The sequence below is a fragment of the Perognathus longimembris genome, chromosome 2 (assembly GCF_023159225.1).
Source record: "Perognathus longimembris pacificus isolate PPM17 chromosome 2, ASM2315922v1, whole genome shotgun sequence".
Classification (NCBI taxonomy): Eukaryota; Metazoa; Chordata; class Mammalia; order Rodentia; family Heteromyidae; genus Perognathus; species Perognathus longimembris.
In genome coordinates this window covers 114,979,846-115,005,742 of record NC_063162.1, presented here as the reverse complement: position 1 = coordinate 115,005,742, position 25,897 = coordinate 114,979,846, and the positions used below count along the sequence as shown (strand labels likewise).

Genomic DNA, 25,897 nt, shown 5'->3' with positions numbered 1-25,897 from the left:
CAGAGAAGCTTGAATCTTAGGGGCATCCTAATTGAAAAATGTTTAATAAAGTGAAATAATTGTAAGAACATCACCTCATTAAATGGAGGTTTTTCTAAATAATTAGTTTGGTAAATAACAACAACAATAACCACAACAAATTAGCCCTTCCAAACAAAACTATCATTTGGATTGCTTTTATCAAGTGGATACTTCTAAAAAGAACTAGAATTATTTCACTAAATACAGGAATTTTTATTAAGTAAAAGCAAGAATCAATTGTATACATTTCAAAAAAGAAGTTAAAACACTAAATAGAATTTTTTATTTGGATCTTTATAAGGCAGGTCTATGAGAATGGTATAAAAACATGGCATGTATTTTGGTAACAATGCTAGGGAATACACAAAGTTTTAGCAAATGTGAATCACACATTCACAGAGAAAACAATATTTTTCCAAGCAGGTACAAAATAGAAAATGAAAAAAATCAAAAGAGAAAGATTGTAATTAACAACAGAAAGTCAATTGTAATGAAAATTGCATATTATCCGTTAGAAGCTCATTTTAAAATTAAGATTTATTGCCATCTATCTTATTCAACAGTGTTAAGTGGTATTATGACAAAGGACTAAATGCCAGAAAAGATTATTCTGGACTTCACATAACACAGAAACTCATACCTGAATGACATACATGGAGGAAAAAATACAATGGAAGTAGTTAATAATGGTCCCTTAATCTGCCTTCCTTAGGCTGTGGCTTGGGCCCTTTGGGGACTGTTGTCATAGACGTACACTGTCAATAGCAAAATGGAGGGAGGAAGAGGAACACATGTTGCTGTTCTTGCAGACTTCCTCTCACTGGCCAGCTCTCAGTCATCTGTATACTTGGCTGCCAGATGGGGATAAAGACCCACTGAAGCTTTTACTGAGCAGGGAAACAGACATTGGGAGACAGCTTCCAGTCCCCGTTCATAAAGACGTGCAAAACTATACAAAACCTTCAAAGAGGATCTCTAAGAGAATATATTCCTCAAGTTGGCAATTTGGAAGTACCATAATTTGGCCCAGGAGGAATCCATACAACTGTCTTAAGTTTTGATGAATGCCTGGTGGAAATCCATGTAAAGTTAAAAAAAAAAAATCTCAGCCTGTATGTTAAGCTAAGCAGGAACCCTTTCCCACTATCATATGGATAGAATCTCTGAAAATTAAGTACATTATAATTATCCTGTACTCAAAAAAGTAGAATTTAATGTTTAAAAGCAAGAACAGATTGTTTCTGTTAAAATCATTGCAGTTTCATTTAGAGTTATTCTAAATGTATGGAAGAATTCTCCCTTTTACTGACTTAAAAACAATCGAGAGCTGAATATCTGGTTTTCCTTACAACACATCATAAATATAACTTTACCACTGGATTAAGGTATATATACTACATATAACATTTCTGTGAGTCATAAAAAATGAGGACATTATAGTCTGATGCAGCTAAATGTGCTCATATACTTATGAACTACATTTATAGTATTTTACAGAAAATATAACATTCATAAATATATTTCATAAATAATGTCTTTTCTGGAGAAAACTGTATTTTATTATGAAATAGTTTAATAGCAAAAGGCAATTAAAAAGAATTAATATTTTATCATATTACATAAAAAATTAACATAACATGGAAATTATTATTGAAGTACTTTACCAGAAATATTTAACTGCAATGTGACTATGAATACCTCAATTCAGTATTATCAAACTAATTTTAAAAGTAAAATTCATTACCAACTCAAAGTTATGCTAATTTTATGTTTATAATCAGTTTAACAATGGAGCTCATTAGCTACTTTATATGTGGCACAAAATAATTATCTCTGAGAACTATCTGTAAATATAATTTACTCAGACTTTTAAATACTTCAAAAATTAAACAAAAATATCATATGTAGATAACCTTTGCTAAACTTCCAAGTATGTTTTAAAAAATAAATGTTAGTATGAATATAGTAATATTTAAATGTGATTTAAAATACTTTTAATAGAGGATACATATGAAATCTGTACACAAAATCTAGATAAGCATAATACAGATCATGGTTATTTTTCTCATAGGAAAAATTATTTGGTATTCTTTGCATAGGATCAAGACTGGGTTTATTGCTTACATTCTCATAATTTTCTCAGGGGCACTTCCTGGGAAACAATTCTCACATCTTGTAATAGCAAAGTTCAGTTCTCCTTTTGAGGCCAGAAAAAATGATTTAAAAGTGATTATGAAAAACAATGAAAAAAATAATCACAGAAACAGTAAGGCAAATAAAAGTCAGTGGATTTAACATTTTAGAAAATTGTTTAAACATTTAGGATTACAATGAATGCATTTTATTCTGAAGCTTCATATGGATTCCACTTTTTTGCAGCAATGCAAAGGAAACATTGCCATTTAAAATAACACTTGCAACTTTTATACACTGCTTTTTCATATTTTCAAATGCCCAATTTATCTATAATAGTGATAATTTTATAAATAATTGGCTACTTAATATCTACGTAGAACAGTATACCTTACTAGTCATTTAAATTTTAGAACTACTTCATTGTATTTTAGTATTAAATGGTTAAAGCATAATCTTAAGAATAAAAGGAACAAGAAAGTACTGACATGTTATTTTCACTAGTTCCTAATACCAGTATATTTACCAAATGCCTGTGAATAACTAAGTCTTAATAAAAAGGGGAGAAATGTAATCAATATTAAGAAAATGGGTAGCTCAACTAGTAAGTGCAAGACATTAAAATTCACCAAGAAGAAAACTTCAGGGAATCATGAGTGATTTCTATATCCTCAATGTAATGGTAGTTAAGTAGGAACTATTGAATGGGAAAGGTAGATGCCTCTAAATCAGGTCCTTTCCCTGGGATTCAAGTTAATGGGTAGTTTAAGAAATGATATAATTTTAGGAACAGGAATGCATATAATTGTATCTTGTTTGCAACCTTCTGTTTTAATAAGGAAAGACCAAAAATGAAAAATGAAAAATGTAGGGCATCCCAAGACTTGAATGGAATGCAATTTACATGCAGAATTTCAGCACTGAGAACTTTTATGAATAATCGGTATGATTATATGTTTCTGTCAGATTCATAATTGACCACTTATTTTAATATCCTTCAAGCTTATTATGAATTGCTCTCTAATGAATGGTTGTAGTGGCAGAGGGGTTTCTTAGGAAGAAAAAAGGAGATAACTGCTTCTATGGAGACCTATAAAGTGTCTTCAGGTCCTGAGCAGCTCATTAACATTGCTATGGTCCTTTCTGCTTGAGGCCTCCCCCTTGCATACAGAAACCTATAGACTTCTATAGATCTCTATGTCAGACCTGTGCAGCTAAGTAAGGACTTCCCTACCAGAAGCAATAAATTTATGGATTGGGATACTTCCCTACATGGTTGGATGCACATAACCCACTCCAAATGAATCCTTTGTACAAAAGAGCAAGCATCTAGGCAGGCCTAATGAATGTAATGTATGGAGATGGAACAGGGTTAAACAGTCTAGTTGTTAAAGCTTCAGTTTCTGGATGATGACTACCTGGGCTCAACCTGCACTTAGTCATGGTGTGACTTTGAATAGCTAATATAGAATAGATAATATAGGTAAAGTGTTTAGAACCATGTTCTGCCTCCCACCCACACCATGTATGGTGGTTATTGGCTAAGGATCAATTTAATGATCAGCTGATGAATATTATTCATATGTAAACTTCACAACTAAGACAACCTGTACAAATCACAAGATTGGTACTATACTATATTGGACATCAGCTTTGGAAGCAAAATATTACTGAATTCTTTCCTTAACTGACATATGAATTATACGGTAAAACTGCTCTGCAACATATAAAGAACAAACTCTACCATGAGTGATGCATTATCACTATGTATTTTATGTTTACAATGAATTGTAAATATAATTTCATGTTTTTAAAAAATTGTGTTTGGTCACACAATCACATGGCTTTGTATAATTAATGGCTTCCTTTATTCTTATCTTCTGAGAAGTATAGTAATCTTCCCATGAATCCTTACTAAGATGCTAATGTTATATGTCCTTAATGAGGTCTGATGGTATATTTCTATTTCTTAAGCTGGGTAATATTTAAAATCTTAAGTTACAGGATATGGGTATATCCATTGAGCTACATTAAAAGATCCTAATTCTGGCTTGTAAAGTATCTTTAAGATTATATTACATCTAAGCACTCTACCACTTGAGCCATGTCCCAGCCCTTTAGTTTACATGCGTTTTGGAGATAGGGTCTCCCTAACTGCATGGGTTGAACTCCATCTTCAGATCCTCCTTTCTCTGCCTTCTAAGTAGCTGGGATTACAGGTGTACACCACCATGCCTGGCCTTGCATCTATATTATTTACTATAAATATGTTTGCCTGATTATGAAATACAGTTAAAATCACAATACTATTACAATTATGCAAAACAAAAAATAAATACCTAAATTTCAACAATACATTGGCTGCAAAAATTTTTGTTGGCCAAGTATGAAATCTATAAAAATTAACTTGAAAATACGATCATTATGTCCATTGCTATCTCATTTGACATGTTTCAAACACAACACACTTACAGCTGAACACAGAGCACAGCATTTGAACAATGGCATGAGTAGAACTTCATGTTATGGCAACAGTGAGCACCATTTATCATCACATTACTGTCACCTTCTCTGGGGAAAGTTGAGGAAGTGTTCCCCCAATACCTTCTTCTAGAAATTGGCTCTTTTCCCAGCCCTTTTTAATTCTTTTAAGCTTTCGGTTGATGCATGGAAGCAGTAAAATGATCTTACCCACAATTACAATGGAGGGCAAAACAAGAGCAAGGACAAAGTTGGGCGGTGTATAAAACCTGTAGTACTCTTCTTCAAAAGCTCGCTTCCACCCATAAATCAAAACATGGAACGTACTTATGAGTAAGGCTACATAGCCAAGTGTAGACTGGGGGCAGAGGAGAAAGGAAAAAGAGAAACATAAAAAGAAACAAATTATTCAATCTCATAAATCAACCTACATATATACAAGGTTTACATTTTGATGAATCTACTTTGTCTAAAGTTAATTGAGCTGCTCTTTATCCTCTGCTGAATTAAGCGACTTAACATATTTTCATCTATTTCCTATAGACATATATTGACATTATTTATTTGTGCTCCTTATTTTATACTAACAAGGGCATATTGGTATATATATATACACACATATGTATAAGGTACATATATATACTAATAAGGGCATATGTTTAATAGTCTGATTATTTTACTTATGTCATCAGGAAGATGATTTCACAAGGCACACTCTAGTTATCTATGGAATTATCATAGCACAACATCCTCAATCTGTACTCCTTCAAAAATTAAATAGAAAAACATTTTCATGTCACTGTAAAATGACAAGAAGATGTTCACAGTAAATAATGTCACTTTAGGCCTTTTCTATATTTTGATTTATTTTCTTGGAACTGATTTCTATTAGTGGGATTCTTGATGCAAACATAAAGCTTTTCCTTATGGATGTTTATATACATTGCTAAGCTCTTCTTCATAAAGATTATTTACAGTCCTACCAGTTATGTATACAAAAGACCTTATGTGTTTGAGTATATATGCACACATATAGATGTACATACATATGGTATGTTAAATACAGGTGATCATTCTCATGAGTATATGTAAATAACACACACATACATGCATATATGCATATACTACTAAGAGGAAAATTTCAAAAAAACTATAATATTAATGTAGAAGTAGCAATTCAAATATATACACATTGACCACACAGAGATTATTAAGAGTACTTAACTTTGTACCTTACGTTTTAGGTCAGCATTTTTCAGTTTCCTAAATTATTATGTTGAAGACTGCTTACTTGAGAAATGATTGATGTTACAGAAAATATTACATCATTATAATGATATAACGTCTACTTCACTAGCAAAATATCAAGTCTCCAGTAGGCATAATGTTTGCTGCTACTCATCTAAATCTATAATGACAATATGCATCTCTTTACTACCTGTTATCAGAAGACCTGCAGCTTCTTTTCAGATGTGATTAAGCTAGCAGTTTTGAAAGTGTTCCCCTTCTTTTTTTCTTAAGGAAAAAAAAATGGATCTAGACAGGGTATGCCCTTAATTAGAATGAGATTTTAATATTACTTTTTAAAAATTCCAAGATAGGTAAAAAATAAAACTTGGTATAAAATCACATGAAATTTCATGGTTTGATTCATCCTATAAATCACTTGGAGACAACAGATTTTGTGATCAAACAGGTAAAGTCTGAATTTGCATTACGAATTTTGAAAGTATGCAGATTCATTTTGTAGACACTGGAGACACTGGAGAAAGTGAGTATGTAACATTTTTTTGTGGGGCTCGAACTGAGGGCCTGGGTGCTGTCCCTGAGCCTCTGTGCTCCAGGCTAGCACTCTACCACTTGAGCCACAGCACCACTTCCAGATTTTGAGTGGTTAAATGGAGATGAAAGTCTCACAGGGACTTTTCTGCCCAGGCTGGCTTTGAACTGCCATCCTCAGATCTCAGCTTCCTATGTAGCTAGTATCACAGGCATGACATGAGCCACCGGTACCTGGCAAAGGTGTAACATTTTAAACATGATGCTATTTTAAGATCCCTTTATAGGTACTTTTACACATTAATTTATGGCTGATACATTAAATACATATACTAACAAGACTTACAAAGATGGCTACAATAATCAGTTACCTTATTGCATGTAACACATGTATTAAGAATATTATGTTCTCTCCACTTAAATTAATAAAGTTTTCCTACTCTGGAATTATCTAGATGACTCAAAACATAGAAAATAACATATTTATTTGGCTAATGATAAATTGATTTTAGTATTAAATTTGATATAGGATTACTCCTGTCTTAGTTTCATTTTTTTAAATAACCTTTATACATAATATTGTAGACAGTGCTATCCAAGTCTTTTTTGACAATGAGTACTAGTCTTTCTCATATGAAACAGACTTAACTGGCCTAAGCTGATTTGTAGAAACTTGTTGTTTGAGCAAAATGTATAACTATGGCCTCAAAGACACTGTTTTTATAAGGAAGGAGCATATTTAAAATTCAGCCATACTTAACAATTAAATTCTAAGCTGTGTAATCCCTTAACAAACAAAACCCCACCTACCTGAATAAAACTGAATTCTCTCCAGTTTAAAGCATTGCTTACTGAAGGTATGGAAGTGACTGCCAGAAGGGAAAGTAAGCCAAGGCTCATTATGCCAAAGGAGATATACATTTCAATTCTCCAGACCTCTTCCTCATTCCAAGCGTTTTCAATATTTGCATGAACCTAACAAGAAAACAAATGTGAATTGCTTTTATTTGGTTGCCTATTTACTGACCCAGTCAATAAGAACAACTGGGTCACATATGAACATATTTAAGTTCACTTTATCAAACCATATGGAAAGCAGGTTAGTTTGGTATTGTTCCAAGTATAAGGCAAAGGGAAAGAAATGTTAAATAAGATCAGGACTAAGACTTTCTCCTTCTGGGTAACATTGATCCAGATGCACTGTATTTGTGTACTGTATTCATACTCTGGTAAGTGTCAACTCCTTTGTACAACTATTTAAGATTTTTTATATATATATATTTATTTGTTTATTTATTTGAGAAAGACTTTCTCTTCTGTGTATGCAAGAAGAGGAAATGTAAGGAGTTGGGATTTCTGGAGTCCAAAGCTGGTTTCCTGGACAAGAGAAAAGGAGGTTTGGTAGATTTAGTTCTGAGGGACTTTTGCAGGTTAGTTTATTGGTCAAACAGTTTAGGTACATTGTGCTCTTAGTTTACCTAATGTTACAGGCAGGGCATTTCTTTTTTTTTTTTCTTTCAGGCAGGGCATTTCTATACCCTTTCTTTCTTTCCTACCTGTATACTATGTTTGTGTTGATTTATCACTCCCTTTTCTCTCTTCCATAGGAAGCTGGGATTTCCTGAGGTAAAAACTCCATGGATAAAGCCTTACAAACTCCAGTTGCTTCATTCTGTATGTAGTATACTTTGAAGCATCTTTTTCTCACATTTATAATATGTGTATAGTCAAGTCAGACTTAATGAATCTGTGATTATCTGAATAGAGCATACTTTTAGAATTGTTTATTTACTCACAGTGTATTAGAGCCTAAGTCAAGAGCTGAATTCTTTCAGTTGAAGTTTTGGGGTAAGTAACTCTCCATGGAAAACACATTGATACTTAGCATCATGATAACTTTGCCTAGTTTTAGTTGGCAACACATACACTTTTTCCAAGGCTACCTCTTAGCCATTTGTTTCCTGAAGCAATAATGGCAATATCTTGAAAGAGCCAAAGAGCTCCACTGCTGAAGAAATCGTTCTGGCCTTCTTCTTGTTTGCTATCCACACCACAGTACAGGATAACAGAAACTCTGATATGCCTAGACACTACAACTGGACCGGCTTTCCTCCTAATTCATTTCCTCATTCCACAAATATGTTTCTTGAGTGTCTGCTATATCTAACCACAGTCTTAGACATTGGCCATGTATCCATGAACACCACAGAGACCTCATACAATCCAGTAGAGTGGGAAGACAACAGTAAATATAATGAGGAAAACACAAAGCATGTTATATAGAAGTAAGTACTTTTGAAAAGAAAAAATAATAGAATGCCAAGAAGCTCTGAGAGTACTGTAGCTGTGCTGGGTGCATGTGGCAGGATTGAATGTGTCCACTGTAATCATATTGGAAGGAGGTGAGGAAGATGAATATACACATATATCAAAACCTAAAGTATTCAGAGGCCATGAGAGGAGATGAGCATCCTGGTTACTCAAGAGGCAGAGAGATCAGGACTACAGAGTGAGCCTAACCCAAACAAAATGTTAGCAAGACTCCATCTCACTAGATGTCAGTGGTGTGTGTTTCAGCTATTGCGTATGGAGAGTCACAGATAGGAGGATCACAGTCTGAAACTAGCCCTGGAGAAAAAAATACAAGGCCCTATCTAAAAAGAAATATTAAAGCAAAAAGGGCTAAAACTGTGGCTCAAATGGTAGAGCACCAGCCTAACAAGTACAAAGCCCTGAATCCAACTCTTTTTTTTTTTTTTTTTTTTTGGCCAGTCCTGGGCCTTGGACTCAGGGCCTGAGCACTGTCCCTGGCTTCTTCCCGCTCAAGGCTAGCACTCTGCCACTTGAGCCACAGCGCCGCTTCTGGCCGTTTTCTGTATATGTGGTGCTGGGGAATCGAACCTAGGGCCTCGTGTATCCGAGGCAGAGCACTCTTGCCACTAGGCTATATCCCCAGCCCTGAATCCAACTCTTTCCTCCCCCAAACCTTACTATTCAGTTAAGAGTAGTAGTGTTTTCAGAGAGCAAATGACTTAAAGGACATCAATCTATTGACTTTATAACATTTACTTTGGTTTTTGTTGTTGAACCTTACTTAGATGATACATGCTTCCACTATACTTAAGCTTCTTGTATACAAAGGTGCTTACACTTTTGTTTTGATGCAATGTCCTTGGCTTTCACTGAGAAATGCTACATCAAACATTACAGTAAAGCCCAGTGCTTTCCATCTGTATTATGGGAATTAATGAGATCAACGTCTATCTCATCACCAAGCCCTTCCATGAGCTCTCTGTGGGATTCTCTTGGAGAGACAGGTGCTAGAAAAGCTTTACTAGAGAAACCAGTATCTTCTCCTCTTTTATCATGAGAATTTTAAGTAGCAGTTTTTCCTTTTTCATTGCATCAGACAGAAGCAGTGTAGACCCAGCTATGTAGCCAGCAGAGCTGGCCACTTTGTTTCATATTTGCACTGGTTCTAATTTTGTGTGTGTTTAACTGAGAACTTCATGAACATTTTGTGCACCATGGCAGACTAAAAAAACCCCCATCAAAATAATTAATGTTATTATAACATTAATGGTATTATCAATGGTGAAAATTCATAATTATACAGTTTTACAAAGGAAGGATCCCCAAGCAATTCTTAACTTCTCTACTTGTATTCTGCAAAGAAGGGGATGGTCACTGCTTTTACCTTAAATAATTTTGAATTAGTCACATTCATACACAAAAAGAGTGTTTAAATGATAACTCTTTCCTTCCCTAATTATACCAAAGTAATATTCCATTTTGAGAGATTCTTATACTGTTTACACTTCATATTTTACAACTCATATGAATAAAGCATTTTACTAGAGGCAGAATTAACAAGCACATCCAGTACCTGCTGATAAGCCATGTTGAGAAACAAGTATCTTTCTGACCTTCTCATGGGTAAGCAGAGGCTGTAGGCAACATGGACAACAGCGAAGAAAAAGCTCAGTAATCCCAGCTGTTTCCTGCACTGTAACCAGGTCTCCAACCAAGGCGGGAATCTTCGATACTTGGTGCCATAATACAGCTGATAGGCAGCTGCTAAGAGACCTGCTAGGTACACCAGGGACAGCAGAGTAATGGCAACAACAGGCAAAGTTTTATTCACAATCTCAATAGGAATCTTGTAGAAATCACTCTGCTGGTTCCTTGCATATGGATGTATCACATCTCTGACAAAGGAATAAAGAAAGAAAAACGTCGCCAAGCTGATGGCTACCACCACTGGCCCTCTCCAGAGAGTAAATAGTCGCAGGGGCAAATTTTCAATCTCCCTAGCTGCTGACAGTGATCCCAAATCAACGGGGATGAAATTCAGTTGGCGAGCAAGTTCAATAACCTGTTGACGAGCTTGGGTGTTGTTGCTACATATATATACCTGCAGGAAAAACAAAGAAGGCTCCTTGTTACTATTGTTGTTTAGAAGCTTGGCAATGATCACTTTTCTCACTTAAACTACAGTTTACCCGTTGTAATGGCCTTGAATGGATGAAAGTGATTAAAGAGATAAAGCATTAACTTATAAATCTGTCCTTTAAAAAAATGATACAATTGGGCTGGGGATATGGCCTACTGGCAAGAGTGCCTGCCTCATATACATGAGGCCCTGGGTTCGATTCCCCAGCACCACATATACAGAAAATGGCCAGAAGTGGCACTGTGGCTCAAGTGGCAGAGTGCTAGCCTTGAGCAAAAAGAAGCCAGGGACAGTGCTCAGGCCCAGAGTCCAAGCCCCAGGACTGGCCAAAAAAAAAAAATGATACAATTATTTTATCACTGTTTAATCTTAATGCATAAGCACATAAAGACTTTTAAGGGGAACCATATTATCTGCTTACTTCTAGAAGTTCTCACTTCAGAAACATTGACAGGACTTGCCATTTGCTTCATTCTCAAGCTGAAGTAAAATCACTGTCCACAGACTTGTATGCTAAAAGCATTTCTAAGAAATCCAGTGTGAAGGCTGGAGGCAGTGACTGCTTACCTATAACAATCCCAGCTATGTAAGGATTAGGAAGATTGTGGGTTGAGGCCAGCCTGGGCAAAAAGTTAGTGAGTCTCCTACCTCAACATTAAAAGCTGAGCATTTTGGTTCACTTATGTTATTGTTACTATATGGGAGTCATAAGTAAGAGAGTCATAGCCTAAGCTAGCTCAGCCCTCCCCCCCCCCCACCAAAAATTAGGCTCTACTAAAAAAAAGTAACTAATGCAAAAAGGGCTCAAATGGTAGAGCACCTGCCTAGAAACATGAGGTAGTGAATTCAAACCCCAGTATTGCTTCCTCTCTGCTCTCCAAATCCAGTCTGCTTCCATTTGCCACAAATGAATGAAAATTTTTGCTTCAACAAACTGCTGTTTTATATTATGTGGTTATTTTTTTTCTCAAATTTTTATTATCAAACTGACGTACAGAGAGGTTACAGTATCATACGTTGGGCATTGGATACATTTCTTGTACTGTTTGTTGCCTTGTCCCTCATGCCCCCCCTCCCCCCCTTTCCCTCCCCCCCCAGGTGTTCAGTTCATTATGTGGTTATTTTAGTATATGTAAAATTTTAAAAAGGTTCTTCTAAAACATTTTTCTTAAGAATGATATTAAATAGTATTTTATTCAGAGATGAATTATTGTGTTACCCATAGCTAGAGGAAAGGAAGAGAAAGAATAAGAGAGGTAAGAAGGGAGGAAAGGAGGCAAAAGAGGTACCTACACAAAAGGCCTATTAGTTTTGTGTTTTTTATTTGGTTGTACTGAGGTTTGAAGTTATGATCTTGTATTTGTTAGGCAAGTGTTCTACCCCTTGAACCACGCCCATAGAACTTGTAATCTTTTTGGTTTTGTTTTTTCAAACAGGGTCTCATGTTTTTGCTTGGCCTGCCTTTGCACCATGAACCTCCTACTTATGCATTAGCTGGGATTGTAGGTAGAGTGTGCTTCTGTGATTAGCATATTTATTGAGATAGAGTATTGGTAACTTTGTGCCTGGGTTGTTTTTTAACTATGAGCTTACTAATCTTTACTAAGTAGCTGAGATTTCAGGTGTGAGACACACCCAGTCACTTTTTTGTTTTTGAGGAAGACAAGAGAGTTAACGCAATGTGACACTGCATTTTTCTTGCCTTTTCTTTAATTAGTTATGACGGAAAACTCCTTGTTAATTAATCTGCTTTCCATGTCAGTTGGGGAATGAAAACATACTCTTACAAGGTGAAGACATTATCTTCATATAATCATACACAGTTTTGAAATAATCATTGGCAAGTGTCAGAATTTGGTTTGTAAATGTCCAATATTTGATCAACTACCAAATGCAAATATTAAAAGTACTTACTTGGCGGCTAGCATCCTTAGGTCCTAGTTGAAGTGCCCAAGCTGAGATTACATTAAATCCTTTGACAATCAAGGAATCTGGGAATAGTGAAGCCAGGTATTCAGCATTGGATTCTGGGTATTGGTTTATCCTCATGTTATTGCTTACATCAATCAGGATTTTCCCCACAAGCAGGTGTCTCAGATCCCACAGGGAGGTGTAATGTTCTCTGTGTATAGCAACAAATATTATATTTGTTTTTGTCAGAGCATCTTCATGATGGGTGACATCTACCACATGAGGAAAAAAATCAGAGGCAAACTTGGGATTTCTACTGCCTATGACCACATGATAGCCACATCTAATAAGCCGAATGGTCAGAGACTTGGCAAAGTCTCCACTTCCAATTACACCCACGGTTACTTTCCTTGCATCTTTGATTCCATTTATACCATTAGGCAAAAACATTTCACTCAAACTTTTAGGGCTTCCCATCATAGAGATCGATTCCATGATAAAGGCTCTCCCCAAATCACCAGGAATGTCCTACAAGTGAGAAAATAAGATGGTCAGCAATTGCCTTTTAGCAGACCCTAAAACATTTCTAGGTACTGTGAATGTCTTACTTCTCTACAGGTGGAAGATTGTAACATGCAATACAATATGAAAACCAGCCAGGCACAATTTGTAGTCTAGAGAAAATATCTAAATAGAAAAGTTAATTGTCACAAGGAGACCTGCTAAAGTGGGGCTTCATGTGCTCACAAATCACCTGGAAATCTTGTTAAAATATAGATGTGGACAGAGTGAGTGGAAAGGGAGGCCCTGTGTTCTGTGTTTCTACAAAGTTGATGCCAATGCTGGTGGTTTGCAGACCCTCCTTTATGTAGCAAAGCAGTGGGGCACAAAAGAGACTGTTTTCACACAGAACTTAAAACAAAACAAAGCAAAATCTCCCACAGTTCTTACAGGCACGATACCCAGCAACTCAGTAAAAAAAGACAGCAGAGCAGAAATACCATTAGAGGCAAAGAAAAGGGCCTTGGTATTAAATGACAGTTCACAAGGAATCAGGAAAACCATAAAGCAAACAACCAACCATGTAAACCAAAATTGTCTGGAGTCATTTGAGATGAAGTTTATAAAACATCCTGTTCATTTGAGTGGCCAGTAACCTTTTCATTAAATGAGAGTATAGTAAAATATCCAATTAAAAGAAAAAAAATACCTGGCACTTAAATATTATTTTAAGGAGATAAGCATCAAAATAAAACAGATGATTGATTAAATATCATTGCTGTCTATCATTGACCTATTTCCTATAATTTATCGTTAAGAAAGGTAGCTTCTCTGTAGAAAGGGGTTTAGTAATATGTTCATGGTTTTCACTTACACAATGCTTACAAAATCTTGTTTTCCTCTTTAATTTGTTGGTTACAAAGACTATAATACAGTTATTCTTCCTGGAAAACAGTCAGGCTATTTTTTATTTAAGTGACTAACATCTCAGATATTCATATGTATATGAACTTGCTCAAGAATGCAAATCAGATGGGCACGAATCAGTGTCACTGTTGGTTCGGATAAAAAGTAATATATCATTCTATCCCCATGGTACAGTGACTTTCATGCTAACAGCTGAGGCGAATCACTTCTTGAGAGAATTGAATGGCTATTGCATGCATAATATCTAAGAAAACATTTCGTTCAGTTTTAAACTGAAATTTGAAGTGACTGGATTCCAACCTTGATCCTAGAAATACATCACATCCAAGGACTGCAAATTCATCAGCAAGTTAAGCTTTATAAAGATAATACTCTCAGTGATGTTACCTGATACTTAATTCAGCCTATACTACCTCAAGCTCATTTCTATGTGCCACATCCAGTAGCAAAATCCACACAACTACTCTATGAAGTAGGTGCTATTGCCATGCTCAATGAGCAGATGAGGAATTCAAGACGCTCAAAAAGGCATTAATTTGGGCTGGGGATATGGCCTAGTGGCAAGAGTGCCTGCCTCATATACATGAGGCCCTGGGTTCGATTCCCCAGCACCACATATACAGAAAATGGCCAGAAGTGGTGCTGTAGCTCAAGTGGCAGAGTGCTAGCCTTGAGCAAAAAGAAGCCAGGGACAGTGCTCAGGCCCAGAGTCCAAGCCCCAGGACTGGCCAAAAAAAAAAAAAAAAGGCATTAATTTGGCCCAAGCCAAAAGAGAGAAAGTGGGAGACCTGGCAGTCTCCCTAAGGCATGTGTCATTGAGTGGATGTCAGGGAGAAAAAAGGGGCTTTTTGGGGGGTGGGGCTATGGGGAACATGGTGGGGCAAGGTGAAAGTTACAATTATCCTCATATTAGTATGTTCTTCCTCCTTTGGCCGTCTTGTTGGCTTCTCAGAAATACCTAGTGGTCTTAATGTCTAACTTAGATCTTAGGAAAGGAGAAAACTCACTGTTGTTGTTTTACTTATCTGTTGCAAATTTCATTTCACACTTTTCAGTATATTAAGAGTGGTAATTATCTGCCTTCCATCAGAGATGTCCCATGCATCGAGAAGATTGGAAAGGGAGCTATCAGAGGAACTGAGGTAGCACAAAGTTGTCGACATCTTCCTGGAGATACCATTAGCAAATTGGGGCATTGGGAGTAATTAAAGGAACCAGAAGTTATGAAATCATTATTTATTTCATTCAAAAATTAAGGATGAAATGACAATTTATTCACCTTTACTCACATATATTACCTATACCTGCAAGGAGGTTACCATATTCACATACAAAGTCTCAATCCTAAATTAAAAAAAAATATGTGTGTTTTATATATATACACACACATGCATACACATATATGTGTGTATGTATAATATACATATGTCATATATATAATAGCATTTCTTAAGATATTTGAGTTCAGAAATCTGATCATGATGATAAGGTTTTAACAAACTAAAAACAAAACAAATACCTACCAGATGTCTATTTATTTTACAAAGCATGTTCAAACTCCTTTAAATCAGAATGTGAACAGGTAAAAATACATTAGAAGCTAATAACATCACCTTTGGGCCCCCAATTAAACCACATATATTGTACATGTTATATATGTGACTCTGGTGTAACATGTTTGGGCCTTCTTCATATGGTATTCCTAATGACAAGTTCTAACTGTACCCTTTAATAATAGGTGTGTGGCTAGAATAGAAATTGCACTAATAAATGAGAATCTTTCATGAGAGTGTCAAAGAATGTAAATGCACCAGAGAAAGAGAAGACAAAGAGAAAGAGAGGGAGGAAATGGAGAGAGGGAAGAGGATAAAGCAAGAGAGATAGAAGGATGGAGGAAGGGAAAGAGAGATAAATCTTTAGTGGATCAAAGAGGTGGATTATTACTGAAGGCATTGATTATAGGCTTCTGTGCTATTTATAGTAAATAGAGAGTTTTCAGAATAATATTCCAATTCAATTCTCAAATGGCTGTAGAATATATAACTACCTTAAAAGTAAGGCAACAAAGACTCAAAGAACACCTGAGACAGTGCTACTGGTAGCGAAAACCTACAAACATCCTCTGACTATAGTGCCAAAATTACATGGGAAGCCTTAAAATGGCTTAGCTTCTGCAAATGTCATCTGTAACCTTACTTGGCAAAGATAATACTAACTTTAAGTAGCTAAACTATAAATCTCGGTTTGAGCTAGTTTTAGATACAACCAAAGCTTGTATGCTTGGGAATTTTAGCTACAAAACAGATAAAACATGATTGGAATAATTAATTTTTTTGGATTAATGCAAATTCTTTGAATTTATTAATGCTTCAAAACAATGATTGGTTGTTGTATAATTATTTTGTGCATGCCAGTCCCAGGGCCTAATGTCTGTCCTTGAGCTTCTTTTGCTCAAGGCTAGTGCTCTACTACTTGAGCCACAGTTCCACTTCCAGACTTTTGGTAGCTTAGCAGAGTGCCTCAAGGACTTTCCTGGCCTAATTATCAAAAAGCTGAAAGTGGAGCTATGTCTCAAGTAGTAGAGTGCCTGCCTTGAGCAAAAAAGCCCAAATATAGTGCCCAGGCCTGAGTTCAAGCCCCAAGACTGGCACACATACACACACACACACACACACACTCACACACAAGACATATTTAATAATTCAAGACTAATAATTTAAGAAAAAATATATGAAAAACATTAGTACATTTCCATTGACAAGGAATGAAGCAAGCATAATCTCAAGGTGTATCTACTCTGCTGTTGCTAGTATACATTTTTATTGTCATTGTGTGCTTTGTTCATCAGAGATAAAGGGCAAGAGAAGACGTGGTGTTTATATTAAAAAAACTTACGCTCTAATTGATTAGGCAAAGTAAGAAGTGTACCTGTAGTTTTAAAAAAAAGAGCATATATATATGTATATAACAAATAAGACCACTTATCAGAACTGGAGCTATGGCTCACAGTGGTAGAGTCCTAGCCTTGAGCAAAAGAGCTCAGGGACAGCACCCAGGCCCTGAGTTCAAGCCGTAGGACTGACAAAAAAAATTCAACATATAATGGAAATTAGATTCAGTGGTACTCATCAGACACTGCTGAAAATGAACTATACACTTGTAGGTGGGGACAGGAGGGAAAAACTGAGAGGGAGCGAAGGAAAGGATGACAACATCCAAAAAGAAATGTGCTCATAACCTGACATGAAACTGTAACCCCTCTGTACATACTTTTATACTAACAATAAAATATTTTAAAAGAGAACTAGATTGTATGCTCTAGAAAATCAGAATATTGCATGGTGTTTCTTCCTTTCCTTCAAGTCATATTCATATTCTCTCTCTCTCCCTTTCTCCCTCTCGGTCTCTCTCTCTCTGTCTCTCTCCCCTTCTCCTCCCTTTTTCTCTCCCTCCTCCTCTTCTTCTTTCTCTCTTTTCCTCTTGGATAAGTGTGTTTGTGTGTAAACTCCTATTTCTAAACTAATGTCTAATTCATACAGAATTTCCATAGAGCACTATTGAATGCATATGAACTTAAAACAAGAAAGGCCTACAAGTAGGTCTAGCATTCCACAGACATGCTTTGAACAATCTAGGGCATTGTTCCCTGAGGAGCAATTTAAAAATACATGGCCAGAGTAGGGAGTTTTCGATGAAATTATCCAACTTGGAGAACTATCTTTGAGTCTTTCTGACTTTGGAGATATGCCTTTCCTACTTTTAGAAATCAAATGAGATGACAACTACGTAGTTCCTTTCCTTACATTTTACTTAACTAGTCTATAAAGGCAACGAACAGTTCCAAGGGCCACTGTTTCCATAGATATTGGATGGCCCTCTATGTGAAAGCGGTGCTTCACGTGTTGGCAAGAAAACTTTTCCTTAGAGTGAGAGTGAAGACCCTGGAAACTAATAACCCCTGCAACTGAGGTATCTGCTTAATAATCCCGAGGGTGGGGACACTTTCTAGACATGAAATATTAAACATCCCAGCCAAGTTTTCCATAACTAGATGGTGAGATTTTATTATTACATCCTTCGGGTTGCAGTAAGATAACCCCTAATTCTTTTGGGAGTTGAATAAACAAGTAAGCCCAGCTGTTTAGTGGTTTCAGTAGGGGAAAAGTGTGGTTTTGTTTGGTTTCCTGGGCTTTGCTTCTCAGAAAGCAAAGCTACAATTAATTCTGCTTGAAATAGGAAAGCAACTTCCTAAGGCAGTGTTTATCCCTGAGGTCCCTCAACTAGCAAGATGAGTACCACCTGGGAACTGGCTAGAAATGTGGTTCCCAGGTCCTTTCCCTGCATCCTTCAGAAAGAAACCCTGGAGGTGGAGCTCAGCAATTGTGTCTCATGTAGCCCTAGAAGTAATTATAATGCTTGTAAAAATTTCAGAACAACCCCAATAGTTTAGTCTCCATTTGCTGTTTGTGTGAACATTAAAATAAGATTTTAAATATATAAATTAAATATTTTAATCAGAGTGTTAAATTACTTCCTTCAGCGAGTAATTTGAAAATCATTTTCCGCACATTATTAGTGAAATGGTAATTTTTATTAAAACTACATAGGTTTACTCATTGAAATTCTATTTATAAACTATTGCAAATGAATTAATACATAAGGCATGGGTCTGAGTGTCATGTGCTCATATTTTATGAGACCAACTAAAGAACTTTCAGAAACAATATTAACATTACAGTTACACTTGACTAATTCAAACTTTCCAGGATTCTTGAATAATTAGCATTTTAATAAAACAAATTCAAAATAAGTATTTTCTAAGGCATTTCTTAGATTTATATGTACTCAATATGTAGCTTTATATGGGTGTGAATCCATCATATTTCTAGGTTCTAAATCACCAAAACAAAATTTTATGTTCACCACATTGCAATTACAAGGACAGGAAGTGATCCAATTCATGTCAGAAAGATCTTCAATAAAAAACTTTAAATCTAGGTTACTTCGAAATTAATATTTTCCCCCAAAGACATCAATTAACACAATTTCACATTCCATCCAATAAATTAAAACATCTCCCCAAGGCTTTCTCGTCTGTGTTCTTTGATTAATAGAGATGAGGAGAATATTGTATACATTCACTCAAGACACACAAGTAACCTGCTATCTCAAGCAGAAGCTTGTGTCCTTTGCATACTTGGGTTCATGTAACCCAAGTTAGCATGATTGTATGTTATATCTAAAATGCAGTGGGTCATAACACGTCACAGCTAGCTAAAATAACTTCCCCCATCTGATAACCCTTACATGTACAATACTTTGAGAGGAAGATCCCTATTATTACTAAGAAGATGCAGGATTTTCACTGTTGTAGTAGTTCACTTATAAATACACATTTCAGCATGATAGCTTTCCTGAAAGCCAATTTCCTAATTTCAATGCCTTACCATTGTAACAAGCAACACATCTGTGGTTACAAATGGCACTAATAGCTGGGTGCCAGTATCTCACACTTGCAAATCCTAGCTACTCAGGAGGCTGACTTCAAAGCCATCCAGGGAAGAAAAGTCTGTGGGGCTCCATCTCCAATGAATAAGCATAAATGCTAGATGGAAGTTGTGGATTAAATGATAAACCATCAGCCATTATCAAGCAAGCCCAACCAAGGGCATGAGGCACTAAATTCAAGTACTGGCACATACTGGCCTGTGCATGTGTTTACACACACACACACACACGCACGCACACACACACACACACACACACACAAATGGAACCCAGAACCATAGAGCGCTGTCAGCTTTGAGTGTCTTTTTTTTTTTTGCCAGTCCTGGGATTTGGATTCAGGGCCTGAGCACTGTCCCTGGCTTCTTTTTGCTCAAGGGTAGCACTCTACCACTTGAGCCACAGCGCCACTCCCAGCCTTTTCTGTGTATGTGGTGCTGAGGTACCGAACCCAGGGCTTCGTGCATGTTAGGCAAGCACTCTGCCACTAAACCACATTCCCAGACCAGCTTTGAGTATCTCTAGTGATAGACATCAGTTTAGGAATCAGTCTAACACCATGATCCATCCATCCACCCATCAATCACAATCTCTCACCAAACCTCTTACTGAGAACTATCCACTTGACATTCATTGGATGCTCAATGACACAGAAAAGGACTTCCTGATGATCTTATAAACGTGATGAAATTTTGAATGCTGAAGCATTCACAGTAACTTAAACATTTCACTGAGGTATAATTTACACATAAAATTTACCCATTTTGAAAATATAATACAAATTAATAACTTTCAGTAAATGTATAGTGTTTTGATCAACAGCTTATTACTCATTTTTTTAAACTTTACTGAGGATAATCTCCTCTTTAAAAAACAAACCAACCCTATTTCCATCCATTTTCTGAAAATCCTAGTGGTTAGTGCGCATAGCCAGCGTTTAGCTGCCTTGGCTTGATGCTGTGGTGGTAAGGGAGGTCCCATTATGGTGGGTGGAAAGGCTTAGTACAGTTTCTTTTCACAACAGTCTCAACACTGTCACTTTTCCTCCCTCTCCCTCTCTCCCTTTCTCTCTCTCTCTAAGTAAGTTGGGAAATACAGCATTGGTGTTGGAATATTTCAAAAGATTGTTAGATGTGATGAACACACATCCAAGGTAGACAGCAACTTTACTGAAACATCAAGTATTCAACCTAAAAATGATTTTGTCATTTAGAGAGAGAAGGTGTGAGTTTTAGATTCTCACTTATGTCCATTTGTTTTACATGGTTGTATATAATGAAAATAATGCTAGCGAGAGCATACAGTTGCTCTTGAACCCAGAACACTGAAGATGATGGATGCAGTGCTGTCTCCTTTCTAGGCCCAAGCAGTATCCCACGGTTCACTTGCTATTTTGCAATTTCCTCTCTTCACTTTCTGGGAAGGGGAATGCAATTCCTTAAATGGTTTGTCATCTCACCCCACAGCACACTTTGTTCCTGTTGTTATATAATATACAAAATTCAAAATGTTCTGAGGACAGCCTCTTTTCTGCCTCTCCTACAAGAGGCTCTTCCTCACGTCTGCAGACATTACAGGTCCTCTCCTGAGCAGACCACAGTTTGCAACTAGACTGACTCAAACAAGAATAGAAAACTTCAAAGCAAATATGAGTCCTGGTAATTCTTGTTAAAATGTACATTCACAGTTTGTGTAAGTGTGGTGACTTTGAATTCCGCATTTCCCACAAGCTTCTACATGATGCCTATTGTGCTGGTCTGTGAGCCACACTTTGACTAACAGAATCCTAGTCTTCTCTTTTGATGGTATCCACAGCAATCTAGATTACCTGTCAAACTATGACAAAGTCTTTTTTTTTTTTTTTTTTTGGTGTGTGTGTGGCACTGAGGTGGCACTCATTTTGATCCTCTTTCTTGGAATCTTATTTTCCTTCGTTAAATGAAAAAAACAAACAAACAAGTTGTACTTCTCTCCTTTTAGTTTTAAGTCTTATAGCTACTTGATATGTGTATGCCACTATCTTACATTTGAACTTCAAGTACAAGAGCTCAATCTAAAATGGTTTAAGTAACACAGGCTTCTTGAAATATCAAGGTCACACTGATTTTTAATAGGTGTTTGACTTGCTGTATCCATTTAATATTTTAGAGCTTATTATCAAGGTAAGATAATTCAATTACACTCATCTCCACAAACTTTTAATGGTTTTGTTTTTGTTTAGAAGGACTCCTTGACATTCCTTTAACTGAATGGTAGATGTTGGCTAATTCTGAAAAAGAGTCTAATATGTTTTACTATCCCTCTATATAATATATAAATATATGTATATTACTTTCCTAGAAGTACCTAGTAATTATTAGATAATAGTATCTCTAAAAGAGCTGTTCTCACATGTTTGATGATACAGCATGGTGATTTGGCTAGATTATCAAGAAGTCGTAACTCTCCGGGGTCATGAGGTAAGGTAAGCCCACATTGGAACCTTTCTTCTTTGTTTCTCCAATAAACACCCAATTCTTCTGAGGCTCCTCACATCTCATAACCTTTTTCCCAATCTCACTGTTGTCATCTACTGATTGTAAACTTATTCCTATCACTAGAGACTCTGTCCCCTAGTATATATAGTCATTCTTTGTACCCCAATAATAACTGTCATCCCTCTCCCAGACTTCATCAGATAGGGAATGGATCATTCAACCTAAGGGCCTCTTGTTTCCTCAGCTCATCAAAGCAATGTTTCTCTCTCTACTCTGCCTCGTCATTTACTTCCTGGTATCTCCAAGCACTATTTGCTAGCCTTCCAATAATCTTAGTTTTAATTAGAAACTTAATCTGATCTTTGTACTTCATATTCCTTGTCACTCCCCAGCAACCTGCTTCTGTTTCTCTTTAAACTTAACCTAGATTTCACAGTCATTCCCTTCAAAAGATTCACCACTGGCTGGGATGAGGCTCAGTGGCAAAGTGCTTGCCTAGCAAGTGCAATGTCCTGTGTTTGATCCCTAGTATCAAAAAAGAAAAGACAAAAAAATGCAGAATTCCTCTTAAAAGAAAAAAAAAACATTAATCACCATTACTTTTCATTATATCCTCTGGCAAGTACTTTAGTCCTCAAAGAATCCAGTCACCCATTGTCTTCCCACACCCAAGTTTAGAAGATCATTCATGAAAAAAATCCAGAAAAATAAGCCCATTGGTTTCATCTTAAATTCACAATTGCCAGTTTCACCCATTAAAGCCCAGTCTGTCAACTTCTATCCTGAAGACTTTTTTCTCCCAAGGAATGATAGTAAAGCCCTTTCTCAGTGACATCTCAAATTTAGTAGGTTCAAAACAAACTCTTTCACCCTAAGACCTTCTTCCATTCATTCAGCATTTCCTCATCTCAATGTACCATTGTCCACCAGCTGCTCAAGTCAGAAATCTGGGGGTTGTTGTTTTTCCAGAGTTGGGGAACATCTGACATGTGACTGTATAAGGCCCTGCCAAGAACTTCATGCGAAGACTGAATTCAGTAAATCGAGGAACTTTTTATGTAGCAACAGAAACATAAATATCAGTTGACATCTCATAGCAAATGGTCCTTCTTGCATTACAAAGGTTCCTACCCCTACTAGTCCTTGATTTCCCTCACCCTTGACATAAATATTGATCCTCAACTATTTCTTAACCTTTCTAGGTTGATGCAACCTAGCCCAGGTGCCAATCATTTCTTACCTGAACTCAGCAATCCTTTCTTTCTTTCTTTCTTTTTTTTTTTTTTCCAATCCTGGAGCTTGGACTCAGGACCTGGGCACTGTCCCTGGCTTCTTTTTGCACTCTGCCTCTTGAGCCACAGCTCCAATTCTGGCTGTTTTCTGTATATGTGGTGCTGGGAAATTGAACCCAGGGCTTCATGTATACAAGCCAAGCACTCTTGCCACTAGGCCATATCCCCAGCCCCAAGCAATCCTTTTCTATTATTTTTTGAGGTGGGTCTCACTATATTTCCTAGGATTCATGGCTCAGTTGTCCTCCTGCCTCATCCTTCTAAGAAACTGGGATTATAGGCATAGCACAAACCTAGTTTGCAAATATCTTCACAGGGGTATGCCTATCCTTTCCTTTGTCCTTTTCCAAAGAATTCTTCACTTAAGAGCTAAGGTTGTCTTAAAATGCAAATCATGAAAAGTCTCTCCACTCCCTAATAGCAATGGCTTCTTGCTCTGCTTACAGCCACAGCCCCTTCTGAGTCATAACCTCAAAGACCCAAATTAGCTGCCCTCATTCTGCAGGACACTTACTTCCTATTGTTTACCCAGTGTCCTTTCCTAGAAGCAGAAAAGACCAGTCACTTTTCCACCTTGGGAACTTGGTGTATACTGACCTGTGCCTTATTAGAATCATCCACTCCACTTGGCCTACCCTCCTTTCCTTTCACCTTTTATTTATTTCCTTTGTAATTATTTGATGTAACTGCTTTCTTCCCCTACAGTCTAATAATAAGCTCCTTGAGGGCAGACCTATGGTTTTCTTGTCTGTTACAGTCTCCATAATGTCTGGCACAAGTAATCAAGCATGCAATACATATTCTTTGTTACTGATTGCATCAAAAATATCAGGGTCAAAAAAGATGTAATGGGTCTCTATCCCAGATCTCACTTATTGCAGACCAAGATATGTAGGCCCAAAGGGATTGTCAATGTTTTCCTTAGGTCAATGTCCAAGTTACCTCAGTACCATGGTTACCAGCTAAGCAGGGAGAAAATGAATCTTTTTATCACACCCACAGGTGGAATATCTGTATACCTATCCATATATTGCCTTAATTTTTTATGTGCAGTATTTTTTTCAGTATTGAAATTCAATAATGCTTATTTATCTCAAGTACATTTTCCATGGTATTACTATAATAAAATGTGACTTGGGTCTAAAGCCTCCACAATCCAATCTTATGCAATTTAGCTGAATTTATCATTACTGGTATTATCTCATTCCCCACCTCTAACAGACTGGCTAGCTGCAGTTTGTAGTCTTCCCCAGGGCAGCCAGTGGCCTGTGGACTTGCTCTTTTCTTTAACCTTTGGGAGGGTGAGGAGAGAGTGAACGAGAATGAATTGTGGTTTGAGACAGGAAAAAAGGAAACAGAGACCAACAGAATAAAGAAAGAATAAAGGGGATCGGGGTGGGGAAATGGTTTGAAGACAACTAAAAAGGCTCCAAGCCATAGGGCTGTTAACCCAACTACAATCCAGGTCAGAAGGGCAAAAAGTTGAGGCAGGAGTAGGAATTTTATTTCTCCTAAGTGATTAGCCATTTACCACGGCCTGGAATAAGTTTTTCCATCTAAAAAACTATCTGCCAGAGGAATAGAAACGGACATCAATCTTCTTCCACAGGGTGGGGGGGGGGGGGATCAGAAATTGAAATCTCTGGATTAAAAAACCCCCACAACTCTCTGCTCTATTTTAAGAGCAAGCTTTTTAGGGCACAATTTTCAACAAGTTTCGGCTGACGCTGAATACAGAGCTCAAAGACAATTTAGGACACTCAAAGAAGAGGTCAATTACTTCCTATCACAAAATAGCCGAAGCACACCAATTATTATTGGGTTATAAACAAAACGCCTCTGGGAATACTTAACCTGTCCTCAGTGCAGCACTGCATCAACCCAAAGTGGCAGGCAGACAGCCCATCAGCGGGGTGAAAGTTACCTGGCTGTCCTCTGCCTGTCGCGGACATCCTACGTGGGGCAAGGTCTTCCCTGGCCTCCTTTCTGCTGGGCCCAACCTCTGGACTTCTCAGGAGCTCCAGGAAGACCCAGAGGCGCACAGGGGGGCGGAATCGGTGAAAGACACCCTTTTGCACCCCTCCTACTCTCCACCCGGAGATCAGGCACCCCGCCAGCTCAGGTGGCTGGGGAGGCGCGGAATCCGGGGGAGGATGGATGGTGCGGACTGCATCTGGACCCTCACCTCGGCTACCTTCACCAGCTCCTCTCAGGTCCTTCCCCAACCCGCTCACCTCCGCGCGCTCCGTGCCGGCCACGGGGAGCCTGGCAGCTTACGGGCTGCGGCGCCGACTTTCCCAAGGGCCGGGCCGGGCTCCAGGGCCTACGGATGGCACCTCCAGCTGGCGGCTGCGGGGTGGCTGTCGTGGCCGGCCGTTGCACTCCGGCGGCTTCCCCGCCTCCCGGAGCTGGATCGC

At 37.4% G+C, this 25,897-nt stretch overlaps 1 protein-coding gene across 3 annotated transcripts; it reads right to left on the bottom strand.

Annotated features, from left to right (window-relative positions):
* Positions 1 to 284: 284 nt before the first annotated feature.
* Positions 285 to 25,854, bottom strand: Steap2 (STEAP2 metalloreductase). 3 transcript variants are annotated; one of them, XM_048339970.1, is made up of 5 exons: positions 25,666 to 25,854; positions 12,782 to 13,306; positions 10,301 to 10,828; positions 7,225 to 7,389; positions 285 to 4,993 (listed from the first exon to the last, which is right to left on the bottom strand). In XM_048339970.1, exons 2-5 carry the CDS (start codon positions 13,271 to 13,273, stop codon positions 4,706 to 4,708), a joined length of 1,473 nt encoding a protein of 490 aa, XP_048195927.1. In that variant the 5' UTR covers positions 13,274 to 13,306; positions 25,666 to 25,854; the 3' UTR covers positions 285 to 4,705. The 3 variants fall into 3 exon arrangements, with proteins under 3 accessions (XP_048195927.1, XP_048195928.1, XP_048195929.1); XM_048339971.1 differs by having other exon boundaries at positions 25,715 to 25,854; XM_048339972.1 differs by lacking the exon at positions 25,666 to 25,854 and adding an exon at positions 25,405 to 25,639.
* Positions 25,855 to 25,897: the final 43 nt, after the last annotated feature.